Source organism: Geotrypetes seraphini, chromosome 8, assembly GCF_902459505.1.
Source record: "Geotrypetes seraphini chromosome 8, aGeoSer1.1, whole genome shotgun sequence".
Lineage (NCBI taxonomy): Eukaryota > Metazoa > Chordata > Amphibia > Gymnophiona > Dermophiidae > Geotrypetes > Geotrypetes seraphini.
This window is the reverse complement of record NC_047091.1, coordinates 11,205,512-11,221,466: the sequence shown is the minus strand read 5'-3', so window position 1 is coordinate 11,221,466 and position 15,955 is coordinate 11,205,512. Positions and strand designations below refer to the sequence as shown.

The window sequence follows — 15,955 nt, the reverse complement described above, 5'->3', positions numbered from 1 at the left end:
TTTGCTCGTCTTGCAAAACACTCGCAAACTGGTGCACTCGTAAACTGAGGTACCACTGTAGTTCTATATTGAATCTCACAATGAGAAAGCACAGTATAGGAAATCACTAAATCATATAAAATAATATATAAAAAATTCAGAGAATGTATGGGACCATTGATAGCTCACCTTGTAGCTATTTGCCTTGAAACAAACATCGGGCTTATAGCTGTGAGCGCTTGAGATCCTTGATACCTCTCTATATTACCTGTTGTGGGTAATGGTGTCTTGTACTTTAGCCAAGTTTCAAAGGTTTTAGTGTAGAAAAAGGCTTTTACAAACTATCGTGTTTTGAGTACGTAGTTTCCTAAACGCACCTCTATTACCACATTTCCGTATCTGCCCCCCCCCAAGTGAGTTCCACAATTTTACCCCTGCGCAACAAAAGGTCGTTGCGCTGGTTTTCGACATGTTTTGGGTAGACATTCGCCTTGAACAGCGCTGAATTTTCAGAGCGCAATGATCTTTTCGGTCGGTAATTAGCCCTCTTACTCTTGACGAGTTCAGGGATCGTCCCGTACAGGAACTGATGACAAATCATCACCGCTTTGTACTGGACTCGGAAGGCGATTGGCAGCCAGTGTAATTGTTGAAGATAAGGTGTGATGCGAACAGATTTTGACGTTCCCGTTATCAATCTGGCCGCTGCATTGTTTTTATGTATACTTTGTTGTTGGGTTTCTTTTTATTTCTTCACATTTCTGGGATTTTTTTTTTTTTAAAAAATCTTTATTCATTTTCAAAACTAATACAAAGTGCCATAATTATATATACATTAATAACAAAATAAGCACTTAAATTCCATCAATAACAATGCAGATAATATATATCCCTCCCCTCCCATCCATCAATTTAATCAAGAAATGAACCAGAAATATACCCCCCCCCACCCCATCCTGGATATGTACAAAAATAAACAAAAAATTTAAACAAAGACAACTATGTTGAATTAACAAGGAAAGCAAACAAAATGTTGGGTATCATTAAGAAGGGTATCACGACCAGGACGAAGGAAGTCATCCTGCCACTGTATCGTGCAATGGTGCGGCCGCATCTGGAATACTGTGTCCAGTACTGGTCGCCGTACCTCAAGAAGGACATGGCAGTACTTGAGGGAGTCCAGAGAAGAGCAACTAAAGCTGATAAAGGGTATGGAAAATCTCTCATATACTGACAGACTAAAAAAGTTGGGGCTATTCTCCCTGGAGAAGCAGAGACTTAGAGGAGACATGATAGAAACCTTCAAGATCCTGAAGGGCATAGAAAAAGTAGACAGGGACAGATTTTTCAAATTAAGGGGAACCACAAGTACAAGGGGGCACTCGGAGAAATTGAAAGGGGAGAGGTTTAGAACAAACGCTAGGAAGTTCTTTTTCACCCAGAGGGTGGTGGATACATGGAACGCGCTTCCGGAGGCTGTGGTAGGCAGGAGCACATTACAGGGCTTCTAAGAAGGTTTGGATAGGTTCCTAGAGGACAAAGGGATTGAGGGGTACAGATAGGAGTAGAGGTAGGTTCTAGGGATAGGAGTAGAGGTAGGTTCTAGGGATAGGAGTAGAGGTAGGTTCTAGGGATAGGAGTAGAGGTAGGTTCTAGGGATAGGAGTAGAGGTAGGTTATAGAAATAGTCAGGGACCACTGCTCAGGCAATAGGCCTGATGGGCCGCCGCGGGAGCGGACCGCTGGGCGAGATGGACCTCTGGTCTGCCTCAGCGGAGGCAACTTCTTTTGTTCTTATGTCAACGGGCCCCGAACCAATATAAATTATTTGCTGTTCCCTAACATATCTGCTTTCATCTTTTCTTACCTGTAACCTAAACATAAGCTGACCCACCAAAACGGAAAGTTGGGATTTGTTTTAATGTCTATGGAAATAATTCTCTTGTCCTTTGGAGAGCAAGACTATTAGAAATGTAGAGTTTGGGAGCGTCTGCTACTTGATACATTTATTGCTGCTGGCTTGGCAAGTAAGAGCGCTTTGTAGACATGCTTCTTAGTAACTCTTGGCAGGAGAACCAACATTCTGCTCCTTGTTACAAACCGCTTGCAAAACCGGGGATCATCTCAAAATTAGCAGTTTTTGCAGCACCAGATAAGCATCAATCCAATAGAAAGCCAGTGCAGAGCCGGGGCTCATGATTTCTAAAGTTAATGCAATACACGGTGGCACAGCAAGGCTGAGAGGCGCCCGGGCTCCCCGGCCCTCAACTCCGCCCCTGCCGCACGCGCGCCCCTTTCCCGGTACCTCTGGTTGTTCACCGCTGCAAGCAACAAGAGGTTCAACGACCCCCCCCCCCCCCATCGTCCCTCCCACCGACGCCACTTCCTATGCATGGCACCCAGAAGTGCGCGCATGGCGAGAGAACGGGGGGTGCTGGCGCCCCCACAAACATGGCGCCCGAGGCGGACCACCCCCTAGCCTCCCCCTTACTATGCCACTGGTTACGCACATGCTCCCCATCCAGCCGGCTAGCCCTGGTCGTTGTGTCACTCGCAGACCCTATCTGAAGGGGGTTTTCATTCAGAGTAAAGAGGGAGGGGGACGATGGGGGGATACATACGGGCAGCTAAGCAGACTGCCAACAGCTGCAGCGTTGTTGATTCAACACCTGCAATTTTTTAACCATCTACTTCAAATGACTGTATGTGTTTGATTTGATGCAGTGCGTGCCGCGACACACTGGCGAGGAGGAGAGTCATCCACGCCAGCTGACTGCCTACAGAACGTGCCTTCTCGCGGCAAGAGACACGTCCTGTAGGCAATCAGCCAGCGCAGATGGCTCTCCTGGCCAGCGTCTCTCCTCCTCTCCCGGACCCCTCCACCGAAGCGGGTCGCGGCCAGACGGGCCTCTTCGCATTCACGTGACGTCATAGCGTCGACGTCCGCTCACTTCCGGGTGCCTAGCGGCCGGGGCGCTGGATTTAGTGTGCCACCGGCCGGAGAGTTTGCGACACATTGATTTAACGTGTCAACTGTGGACGACCCTCTGCGTTCCAGTAGAGCTCTGCCCATGGCTTCAGAAAGTAACCTGTCGCAGCCACCGGTGATTCATTCACAGAGCAAAAAGCTGCCTCAGTCTTGGCAACTGGTTTTTACGTCAAGATACGGATGCTTTTATTCCACTTAACCAGTCGGTTGGTTCCAGGATTGCAGCAGTACAAGCCATTTGCAAACATTTCATCGTACATAAGTGTTTACAAAGCCATCCTTAATCAACATCGTAACACATTCACAAAATGCAACTCATCCAAAATATGACGCGATTACAGCCTTCATCAGGAAACGGCACTGGTTACCCATCCCGTCACGAATAACCTTCAAAAACTTCATGCATCATTCACCGTATACTTTACGGAAACTCCGTGGCTCCTCTCATCCAACTCTTCTCCAAGGCCATGGTCTACTATCTGCAGAACCCTCAACAGAATACTTCTAGATCTCCCTTCCACAAAAAAATCTGCAATACAAACATGTTTTCCACTCCATGCTCACCTTTCTAGGCGTAAAAACTTGGAATGGCCTTACTGAAATGACCAGGACGGAACCTAACCACACCAAATTCCGGACGAAACTGAAAACTCATCTATTTGACACCTAATCACTTGCATCCTCTTCTCCTCCTCTATCTTCCAGCCCTCCATTGTCCTCCCTACCCTCTTCTAACCCCTTCCTCTGTAATGTCACCAAGAGCTTGTATAGGTATGTGTGACGCACAAATGGAAGAAATAAATAAATAAAATTAAAAACAAATACAGTGGTACCTTGGAATCCGAACGCCCCAGGACTCGATCAACTTGGAATCCGAACCAAAAATTTCGAGCAAATTTTGCCCCGGAATCTGAACGCTGCTTTGGAATCCAAACGCTCTGCACGCTGTTCGTGTGTGTTGGTACGTACGTTTCCCCAATGTTCGGGCCACCCATACGTCGTAATAGAAGACCCAAAGAGGAGCAGTAAAGCTTCCTGGGAGAAAAAGATTTAAGCGGGAGATGAGCAACCGTTACATTACTCAAATTAGTAGGGCTTTAGGAGTACATAAGTCTTGATTTATCAAGTAAAGCAATTGAGTTGTAAAGACTGTGCCATTTACAGACAACGTTATCACAGTTTTTCCGCTTACAATAATGCCAAAATGGGGCAGTTTTTGGTTTTAAACAGTTTTCCATATTCGGTTGAGGACTTTTACCACTTCTTCAAAGAGAACAAAGACAATTGCAACATCTAAGCACACTCTGCCCAGTTAAAATTCGAGTTCGTGGGGCCCAGGAACGGATTAATCCAGTTTCTATGATTTTGAATGGGTAAAATGGTCTTGGAACTCAAACGGGGTTCTGGGACGGATTAAGTTTGGATTCCAATTCATCACTGTACATATCAAATTTATGTCCTATTAAAAATTAATTACAGCAGGCACCCAGATGATAGAGTATTGGGTGTAATTTTGAATTCAAAATCAACACTGGCATTGCAAGTTAGGGCTCTTCAGCTTAGAAAAGAGACGGCTGAGGGGAGATATGATTGAAGTCTACAAAATCCTGAGTGGAGTAGAACGGGTACAAGTGGACCGATTTTTCACTCCGTCAAAAATTACAAAGGCTAGGGGACACTCGATGAAGTTACAGAGAAATACTCGGAGAATAGTTAAGCTCTGGAACGCGTTGCCAGAGGTTGTGGTAAGAGCGGATAGCGTAGCTGGTTTTAAGAAAGGTTTGGACAAGTTCCTGGAGGAAAAGTCCATAGTCTGTTATTGAGAGAGACATGGGGGAAGCCACTGCTTACCCTCGATCTGTAGCATGGAATGTTGTTACTACTTCAGATTCCAGAATCTTTTGTTACTCTTTGGGATTCTGGAATGTTGCTACTCCTTGGGCTTTGGCCAGGTACTGGTGACCTGGATTGACCACTGTGAGAACGGGCTACTGGGTCTGACCCAATAAGGCTATTCTTATGTTCTTATGAATATGTTTTAGATTAAGACAGTCGTGTGCAATTAGGTCATTTTTTAACCCTCAGAATTTTAGGGTTATTTTCCACAACTTGATTACTGTAACTCTTTATATTCAGGAATCTCAGTAAAACTACAACATAAATTACAGTTATCTGCCAGATACATTTTTGGTGTGTCTCCTCTAATGGATGTCAGGTAAAGAAAGCACTAAATTGAAAGCAACATGGTTAAATGTTAAGATGTTGAATGGCTTGTATTCAACTTGAATTTCTCAGTTGATTTCTCCTCTGGCAAAAATCAGGGGGCAGACTGCCCCAGCCGCCATCTTTGCGGGGCCACTGGCGCCTCTCCGCCTCCCCCCACACACTACGCTCGTGCCCTCCTTCAACCTCCCAAGGTACCTTTTTAAATCTTCCCCAGCACGAGCAACGTTTCTGTCCTGCTGCTCGTGCCAGCCTGGCTCCCTTCTGAAATCACTTCCAGGTCATGGGGCCAGGAAGTGATGTCAGAGGGAAAGCCAATGCTGGTGCGAACAGCAGGATGGAGGGGCACTGGAGAAGATTTAAAGAGGTAGGGGGGGAAGGGCGGGCGTGAGTGTGGTGTGTGAGCAGGGGGGGGCTGAGAGGAAAACATGGGGGACGCCACCTCTCCAGGTACCTCTGGTTATGAAGAAGACCCTAGTATTAAAGTTTGGAATGATTTTCTATTGCAGAATAATGACATGTTTTTCTCTTTATTTCTAAAGCCTTGAAAAAGTGCCTATTTTTTTGAAACTTTTGCAGAGTTGATTAATTAGGTATTTAAGCTTTTTTAGTGTATATTTATATGAATTCCAACTGTGTGAAGCTAAAATCTTATATATAATCCACTCAGAATCTGTTTTCTGATAATGAATTTGCTTCTGGGCCTGGTTCCATTCTGCACCCTTAAAAACCATGAAGCTGTTTTTCTGTCGGAGATAGGCAACTATCTTCCACTGAATATCCAGCTGAGTGGATTGGCTGGTGACTGGCTATGTTGAAGGACATAGCCAGCCAACCACCAGTATTCCCCGGCTCATCAGCCAGATAGAATTGCCTAAAAGGGTGGTCTGTTTTTGGCTGTTAGGACTTAGCCATCTAGCTGGTGAATTTTGGCCTAGCCGGCTATTTCATGTTTCATGTTTATTAAAATTTGATGCAAGCGCTTATAACATAGTTTCAAAGCGAATTACAAATATAAAAAGGGGTAACAGGAATATTAACGCACATACGTTAACAAAAATAGACAGACTTACAGACAACAATGGGAGAGGGGGGTGGAACTCCAAAATTTTAAGAAAAAGAAATTCAGTGCCAGATACGGCACTGACATTGAATTTCTGGGTTCTCCGCAGACCACGGGAGATTGCTGGCGATCTGCTACAGTCTGAATAATGGGGTGGGGGGAGGGATGGGGGTGTACTATTGGTGTGATAGCCTCTTTCATAAGAACATAAGAATTGCCACACTGGGACCAAAGGATTATCAAGCCCAGTTATACTGTTTTCAACAGTGGCCAACCCAGGTCACAAGTACCTGGAAGAAACCCAAAGAGTAGCAACATTCCAGAGCTGAGATTGTGATGTCATAATGCCTCATTCCACCAGTGCCTAAGAGCCAACTTCATCAGTGATGTCACAATGGCTTGATTGTCCTATTTGGCTCACATAAGAACATAAGAGCTGTAATACTGGGATGGACAGATGGTCCATCAAGCCCAGTATCCTGTTTCTAATAGTTGTCAACCCAGGTTCCAAGTACCTATCTAGATCCCAGAATATATCAATTTTTATATGCTATATCAAACCAAAGGCTCAGAACGGTTATATCATAGTAGGCTAATGCACGATCAGATCAGCGGCCACGTCTATCTGAAATGCAGACCAGCATTTTGCTGGCCTATATTTCAGGCGCCTTTCGTGGCCGTAGGGAGATGCCTAGGGCTGCCTAAGCTTGTCTGCCACTTCTGGGCAAAACAACGCCCACACCTAGCCTTAGGCAAGCTTAGACGGCCCTACACATCTCCCTAGGCTTACAAAAATGTAGGCAACCCTTCTCGGGGCTCTCTTTTTTTTTTTTTTTTAATTTTTTAAATGTACGTCCCGATTGGCTAACCAGAGCTGAGATTGTGATGTCATAATGCCTCATTCCACCAATGTCTAAGAGCCAGCAGTGATGTCACAATGGCTTGATTGTCCTATACTTGGCTCACATAAGAATAGCTGTACTGGGTCAGACTAATGGTCCATCTGCCCAGTATCCTGTTTCCAACAGTGGCCAACCCAGGTCACAAGTACCTAGCTAGATCCCAAGAAATAAAACAGATTTTATGTTACTTATCCGAGGAATAAGCAGTGGATTTCCCCAAGTCATCTCAATAATGGCCTACGAGCTTCTCTTTTAGGAAATTATCCAAGCCTTTTTTAAACCCTGCCAAGCTAAACTAACTGATTTCACCATATTCCCCAGGAACGAATTCCAGAGTTTAATTACACATTGTGTAAAGAAATCTACTACTTAGTATCTTCATCGCATGCCCTTAGTTCTAGTATTTTTGGAAGAGTAAACGAACGATTCACATCTACCCTTTCCACTCCACTCATTATTTTATAGGCCTCTATCATATCACCCCTGAGCCCTCTCTTCTCCAAGATGAAGAGCCCTAGCCACTTTAGCCTTTCCTCATAGGGAAGTCGTCCCAAACCTTTTTTTTATTTTAGTCGCCCTGTTCTGTACCTTTTCTAATTCCGCTGTATCTTTTTTGAGATACGGCAACCGGAGTTGACCCATGAACCACAAGTATCTTCACCCAAGATTTGAGATTCCTACTGGTAAAATTCTGCTTATCGTTCCCTCCCTTAGAAAGCAGCTGCTCTAAAACCTATTTGTCTGTCGCACAACTCTGCTCAGAAGGGAACAGAGTGTGTCCTACAATAAACTAATTAATAGCCAATCTGTTTGAAACAGGAGGTCATATCTTTCAGAAATGTTTTTTTTCCTTCATTGTTGCGTCAGACTTCACTCTGAGCAACGTTTGAAGCCAGGGTTGGAGATTTGGAAGAGATCCCTGTATGCATTTTGTATGGCGGATTTATTTCTTGCCAATTAGAATGAAAAAGGTTTGAAATACAAGCTGTTTTCTTTTTTTTTTCTTTTTTTTTTTTTCATTCAGGTTATTTGATAACTGAGCTCACCAAGAGCTGGCTGAGCTGAAACTTGTTCACCATTTACCATGTGGCCAAATGCAAAGTGATGCACATTGGGAAGAATAACCTGAATCACAGTTACCGGATGCTAAGGTCCACCTTGGGAATTAGTGTCCAAGAAAAGGATCTGGGTGTCATCGTAGACAATACGATGAAACCTTCCACCCAATGTGTGGCAGTGGCCAATAAAGCAAACAGGATGCTAGGAATTATTTTTTTAAAGGGATGGTTAACAAGACTAAGAATGTTCTAATGCCCCTGTATCGTTCCATGATGTGACCTCATCTGGAGTATTGCGTTCAATTCTGGTCTCCTTATCTCAAGAAAGATATAGTAGCGCTAGAAAAGATTCAAAGAAGAGCGACCAAGGTGATAAAAGAGATGGAACTCCTCTCATATGAGGAAAGACGAAAACGGTTAGGGCTCTTCAGCTTGGAAAAGAGACGGCTGAGGGGAGATATGATTTGAAGTCTACAAAATCCTGAGTGGAGTAGAACGGGTACAAGTGGATCGATTTTTCACTCCATCAAAAATTACAAAGACTAGGGGACACTCAATGAAGTTACAGGGAAATACTTTTAAAACCAATAGGAGTAAATTTTTTTTTCACTCAGAGAATAGTTAAGCTCTGGAACGCGTTGCCAGAGGATGTGGTAAGAGCGGATGGCGTAGCTGGTTTTAAGAAAGGTTTGGACAAGTTCCTGGAGGAAAAGTCCATAGTCTGTTATTGAGAAAGACACGGGGGAAGCCACTGCTTGCCCTGGATCGCTAGCATGGAATATTGCTATTCCTTGAGTTTTGGCCAGGTACTGATGACCTGGATTGGCCACCGTGGGAATGGGCTACTGGGCTTGATGGACCATTGGTCTGACCCAGTGAAGCTGTCCTTAAGTGTTTGTTAGAAGATCATGTTTGGTTTAGTTCCTTCTTACTTATATGCTCATTTTCCATTTTCTTTGTCAAGACGATCTTTGTGAAATATTACTTGTGAAAATTATTTGTGAAATAAACGAATGCAAGTATAATATGTAACCATTCTACTTTCCTACCAAGTGGCCAAATGGGAATCCATAGGCTCCTTTTACTAAGGTACACTGGCGTTTGAAGCGCATGCGCTGGGTTAGCGCACGTCAACCCAGCACTATGCGGCTAGAACTAATGCCAGCTCAATGTTGGCGTTAGCGTCTAGTGCGCGGCATTGTTACGCACGCTATTCTGCGTTTTAAAGCCCTAATGCAGCTTAGTAAAAGGAGCCCTCTAATTCAACCATTAATTTCACTATCAATACTGGACCAGGGCCTAACCATTAAAGACCAAGTGAACTCCTTGGCCAGAAAGGGTTTTTTTTTTAACTCTCTGGAAGCTTCGGTCCATTAGAGCAGTGATTCCCAACCCTGTCCTGGAGGACCACCAGGCCAGTCGGGTTTTCAGGCTAGCCCTAACGAATAAGCATGGTGCAGATTTACATGCCTGTCACTTCCATTCTATGCAAATCTCTCTCATGCATATTCATTAGGGCTAGCCTGAAAACCTGATTGGCCTGGTGGTCCTCCAGGGCAGGTTTGGGAACCACTGCATTAGAGCATACTTCGAAGCTTCATCATTCAGAATTCTGGTCCAATCCCTTATCCCGAGCCATCTTGATTACTGTAATATCGCCCATATTGTAATTTCCCAGAAGAATATGCAGAGATCATGGTGTCAGGTCAAAAGCGCGCCGGGACAAAGGCGTGCCCAGACAATTGAGCGTAGCGCGGAGGCGTGCGCCGCTCAAAATTAATGTTTTTAGGGCTCCGACGGGGGGGTGTTGTGGGGGGGGGTTGTAACCCCCCCACATTTTACTGAAAACTTCACTTTTTCCCTGTTTTTAGGGAAAAAGTTAAGTTTACAGTAAAATGTGGAGGGTTACAACCCCCAAAACCTCCCATAACGCCGGCGCGATGTCTATTAAGTAAAGTGGGGGGGTTCCCCAACAAAACCCCCCGTTGGAGCCCCTAAAAACAGTAATTTTGAGCGGCGCGCGCCTCCGCGCTGCGCTCAATTGTCTGGGCGCGCCTTTGTCTTTCGCGCCGTTGTCTATGAACCAGAGATTACAACTGCGGTCAGGCTGATTTTTGGGTTGAAGAAATCCGATTACATAACCCCTCCCTACCGACTCCTGCACTGGCTGCCGATGGAAGCACGTGCCAAGTTAAAATTTGGCTGTTTTTGCTTCAAGGTACTATTTGGTCTCGCACCCAAATATATAATTGACCTTTTCTCTTTCTCAACCAATAGACATAAGAGAAGCTCACACCTGAAGTTTGTTAGAGGATGTAAATTTAAAAAACATCAACATCTTTTCTCTTATCAAGCTGCATTATGGGGAAAAGATCTGGAACATGACTTATGCATGCTAATAACTATGGGGAATTTAGGAAACACCTAAAAACTTATCTGTTCCGGAAGTACTTTGATAGCTGAACTGCACAATCTCTCCCACAACAATTGATCTCTAGAACTGTTAATCACCAATCTCTAACTTTGTTAGTAGAGAATGACACGGTGACAAAATTCATCACCGTTCCCGTCCCCGCGGATAACCACGGGAAACCATCTTCATGTCATTCTTTAAGGAGAGAGGGAAGAATCAGAGTATGAATGGCCACAACCACTGACCCGCAAACTTTGCTTTGAAGAATGCTGGTGTCGAAGGACCGAGGTTGAAACAGACACTACAGAATGACAGTCTCTGGTATCCAGAGCAGATATTGTGATGTCATAATGCCTCATTCCACCAGTGCCTAAGAGCCAATCACATCAGTGATGTCACAATGGCTTCATTATCCTTGGCTCACATAAGAATCAGAGTATGAATGGCCACAACCACTGACCCGCAAGCTTTGCTTTGAAGAATGCTGGTGTAGAAGGACTGAGGTTGAAACAGACACTACAGAATGACAGTCTCTGGTATCCAGAGCAGATATTGTGATGTCATAATGCCTCATTCCACCAGTGCCTAAGAGCCAATCACATCAGTGATGTCACAATGGCTTCATTATCCTTGGCTCACATAAGAATCAGAGTATGAATGGCCACAACCACTGACCCGCAAGCTTTGCTTTGAAGAATGCTGGTGTAGAAGGACTGAGGCTGAAATAAGACACTAAAAAATGACATGGGATTATTTCCCGCGGTTATCCACGGGGACGGAAACGGTGATGAATTTTGTCACTGTGTCATTCTCTATTTGTTAGTTCTACTCAATTTGTAGCATTTTTAAATCATTGTAAACCGCATAGAACTTCACGATCCTTCGGTATATAAATAAACTGTTATGTTATCATTCTCTTACATGCATTTTAAAAGATTAATGAAAAGTTATTTATTTAGTACATTTGGGAAAGTTATTATTGTATGGTTTTAATTGATTGTAAATTCAACAGTTAATGTGCTGGTTTTATCTCTTATAAATTGCATAGGGCCACGAGGCATTCATAACTAAAGTTTTATGTTACGTTAATACATTAGTGACCAGCTTTCACAATCGATTTTTTTTCTCATTGTTCGCACCAGATGAAGGAAAACTAGACACAGATGTACACGCTTAGTCCGATAAAAATAAATACTGTTATTGCCCATTGATTTGTTGGCTTTTATTTTCATATAAAGGGCCTGATTCTCAAAATGGACACACTTAAAAAAAATATATATATATATCAATGTGGCAAACGATGCCTACAATATAAGTATCTGACTCGCGGCTATGGAAGCGCCTAGGCATGCCTAAGGATGCCTAAGGCCAGTGTAGGCGTGGCTTAAGCCAGAAGTGGCCTTAGGCGCTTCTGCAGGCACGAGTCAGATGCCTTAAACGTAGGCCTGTAAAACGTTGTTCTATATTGAAGGTGTCGGTACAAAAAACAGACACGATTCTAAATGCACATCGTAGGCACCCATTTTGCAGGCGTCTGCCACGGCAGGCGCTGTTTCCAGAATCAGGCCCCAAAAAGTATAACATTTGTAAGAAATGTATGTATTTTATTACAAAGGCTTAGGCCCTCTTTTACAAAGATGCGCTAAGTCAACCTCATCGGTGATGTCACAATGGCTTGATTGTCCTAGACTTGTCTCACTTTAATTATATACAAAGGGGGGGGGGGTGCTGAAAAGTTCTCAGCCCAACCAAGCAACTTCTCAGCATTATTTTGCCACTGTAGCTGAAAAGAGTGCCATCTTATTTCGGTTAAGTGCCAATCTGCGGAAACAAAATTCCTATATTTTGACATTGTTTCAGATCACCGATTGAACCATATCCCCGTCATTCTCAGTGGAGAGTGTGGCGCAGCGGTCAGAGCTACAGCCTCGGCACCCTGAGGCTGGGGATTCAAACTCCATGTTGCTCCTTGTGACCCTGGACAAGTCACCCAATCTGTCACTGCCCCAGGTATATTAGATAGATTGTGAGCCCACTGGGACAGATAGGACAAATACCAGAAGTACTTATATGTAAACTAGAGAATGACACGGTGACAAAATTCATCACCGTTCCCGCGGGAAATAATCCCATGTCATTTTCTAGTGTCTATTTCAACCTCGGTCCTTCTACACCAGCATTCTTCAAAGCAAAGCTTGTGGGTCAGTGGTTGTGGCCATTCATACTCTGATTCTTATGTGAGCCAAGGATAATGAAGCCATTGTGACATCACTGATGTGATTGGCTCTTAGGCACTGGTGGAATGAGGCATTATGACATCACAATATCTGCTCTGGATACCAGAGACTGTCATTCTGTAGTGTCTGTTTCAGCCTCGGTCCTTCTACACCAGCATTCTTCAAAGCAAAGCTTGCGGGTCAGTGGTTGTGGCCATTCATACTCTGATTCTTATGTGAGCCAAGGATAATGAAGCCATTGTGACATCACTGATGTGATTGGCTCTTAGGCACTGGTGGAATGAGGCATTATGACATCACAATATCTGCTCTGGATACCTGAGACTGTCATTCTGTAGTGTCTGTTTCAACCTCGGTCCTTCGACACCAGCATTCTTCAAAGCAAAGTTTGAGGGTCAGTGGTTGTGGCCATTCATACTCTGATTCTTCCCTCTCTCCTTAAAGAATGACATGAAGATGGTTTCCCGCGGGGACAGGAACAGTGATGAATTTTGTCACCGTGTCATTCTCTAATGTAAACCACTTTCAGTGGTCTACCAATTCCTTTCCTTTTCTTGGTTGGGCTGAGACTATTCAGCACATCCTAATATTGAAGTCCCCCCACTGGCAACAGGGCAGTTGGAGGACTCCTGCTCAGTGGACCTAAGGATTAGATAGAGCACAAAGAAACTGGCAAGGTATCATGTTATGGAATAAGAGAAGTGAGCATTGTTTAACTTTTCCATCCGCCTCATCCCTCCAGGGCATTTTATTCTCAGATAGTGGAAGTGCCTTTTTTTTAACTGTTTGTCTAATTGCATGGGGATGGGGATGGAATACAGTGCTTTAAAAAGTATTCAGCCAAGTCTGGCAAAGACCAGCAAAGAGATAATCAACTCGTTTTAAGAACAGCTTCTATCTCAAAGCATTGATAAATGAATGAATCTCTCTCTCTCTTTTTTTCTCTCTGTGTTTCTCTGTCGTACGCGCACAAACAGACGGAGAGCTGGGATGTGATCCTGGCCACAGCTATTGACAATGACGTGGAAATCCCCGTCAGTGGCGGGCCAAGCGGTGACTTTGAGATCCGAGAGGAGGAGGATACGACTAGGCCGGAGCTGAATAATGAGGTGGTTGCTGTGGTTACCCCAGCAGAGGGCCCAGGGCTCGGGAGGAACGCAGAGACTGGCCTCATAGACAATACCATCGATTCCGGAAACTCGGCCGCGCAGCTGCCTCAGAAGAACATTCTGGAGAGAAAAGAAGTCTTAATAGGTGAGGTCCTTGTTTTTCGCTTCTGCTTGAAAACATGCTGGAAAGGCCGGCTGTCGGCGGCGCTCTGAAAATGGGAGAGCAGGGCTGGTGCGAAACGTTTTGGGGCCCAGAGCAGAGATTTGGGAGGGGCCCCAAAGCCCATCTAATGTTGCTTCAAGCAGGTTTGCAAGAGGACCTAGAGAAATTGGCACGTGCTAACACTAGCAGTAGACCAGGGGGGGTCGAAGAAGCATGCAGGAAGAAATTTCATAGGGCTTCTTTTACAAAGCCGTGCTAGTGGTTTTAACGCACACACCGGATTAGTGTGCGCTAGCTGGCAATCTACCCCCTGCTCAAAAGCAGGCGGTAGTGGCTAGTGCGCGGAGCAATTTAGCGTGCGCTATTCCGCGTGTTAAGGCCCTAACACGGATTTGTAAAAGGAGCCCATAGTTTCATAGTTTATTTAAATTTTGATTAAACACTTATCGAAAGGTACAAAGCGTTGTACATAATAATTTAAAATAGCTGGGGAACAAACGTTTTAGATAATAAACATGAACAAACATTACAAACGTACTGGTAACGTGAAAACATTGGGGGGAAAAAATAGGAGAGCTACAGTTTAAAAAAAAAAGAACACAAATAAGGAATGTACAATAGGGTGACAGGATAATCGCGCGCCAGACGCCAGCGTGCCGACAATCCAGCACCAACAATTCGGCGCAAGACAGAAGCGCGCGGGGGAAAAAATAATTTTTAAAGAGCTCCGACGGGGGTTTGGGGTGGCAACCCCCCCGCTTTATTGATTAGTGTTCGTGCTGCCGTTGCGAAGGGGGGGGTGGGGGGTGAAACCCCCCCACATTCTAGAGAAAACAGAACTTTTCCCGAAAAAAATCAGAAAAAGTTCCATTTTCGCTATAATGGAGGTTTCCAACCCCCCGAAACCCCCCTCCAACAGCAGCGCGAAACTCGGAGCTCTTTAAAAATTACTTTTTCCCCCGCGCGCTTCTGTCTTGCGCCGAATTATCGGCGCACTGGCGTCTTGCGCGCCACTGACTATGAACCGTAAAATAGGGAAGGGAAATGATTTAATTCATGAGAAAATAGGTGTGTACGGAAGTAAGATCAGTTTAAAGCGTCTTTAAAAAGCAAGCATTTAAGGCTACTTTTACATTTCTGCAAGTTTTGTTCGGCTCTGAGGAAGAGGGGGGGAGAGAATTCCAGATTAATGGGGCAGTGACTGAAAAAAATGAGAGTACGACCAGTGCCAATTATCTTTAAGGATGGAACGTTGAGGGAATGTGGTGAGGCAGATCTTAAGGTTCTGGGAGGGTCGTACGGAATTAATAATTTATCTAGGAATGCAGGAGGATTGGTCTGTTTAATGTTAAAAGTCAAGGGTGCAATTTTGTAGGTGATCCGCCGTAGGACAGGCAACCAATGAAGTTTTTGTAATAAAGGGGTGACGTGATCACATTTTCTGGAACCTGAAAAAATTTTGATAGCAGTATTTTGTATGAGTTGAAGACGCTTTATGTCTTTTAGACACAGCCCTTCATATAGAAACATAGAAAGATGACGGCAGATAAGGGCTACAGCCCATCAAGTCTGCCCATACCATTGACCCCCTTTAAAGTCTACTGACCCCCTTAACTCTACTGACCTGCTCTATTAAGTCTATATCCTAGCGACCCTATTGACAGGTTTGACTCTCGCAGTGATCCCACATAGGTATCCCATTTATTCTTGAAGTCTGGGATACTGCGGGCCTCGATCACCCGTACTGGAAGCTTGTTCCAATGCTCTATCACTCGTTCCGTGAAGAAGTACTTCCTGACGTCTCCACAAAACTTCCCTCC

The 15,955-nt window shown here is 44.5% G+C and overlaps 1 protein-coding gene across 2 annotated transcripts in view; it reads left to right on the top strand.

Moving 5' to 3' along the window:
- Positions 1-15,955, top strand: part of SDC3 (syndecan 3) — a 270,256-nt gene that overhangs the window by 234,969 nt on the left and 19,332 nt on the right. For both annotated transcript variants that reach the window (XM_033956532.1, XM_033956531.1), the window contains one exon: positions 13,841-14,117. In XM_033956532.1, the coding sequence (XP_033812423.1) occupies positions 13,841-14,117 (277 nt within the window). The remainder of the gene's footprint in view (positions 1-13,840; positions 14,118-15,955) is intronic.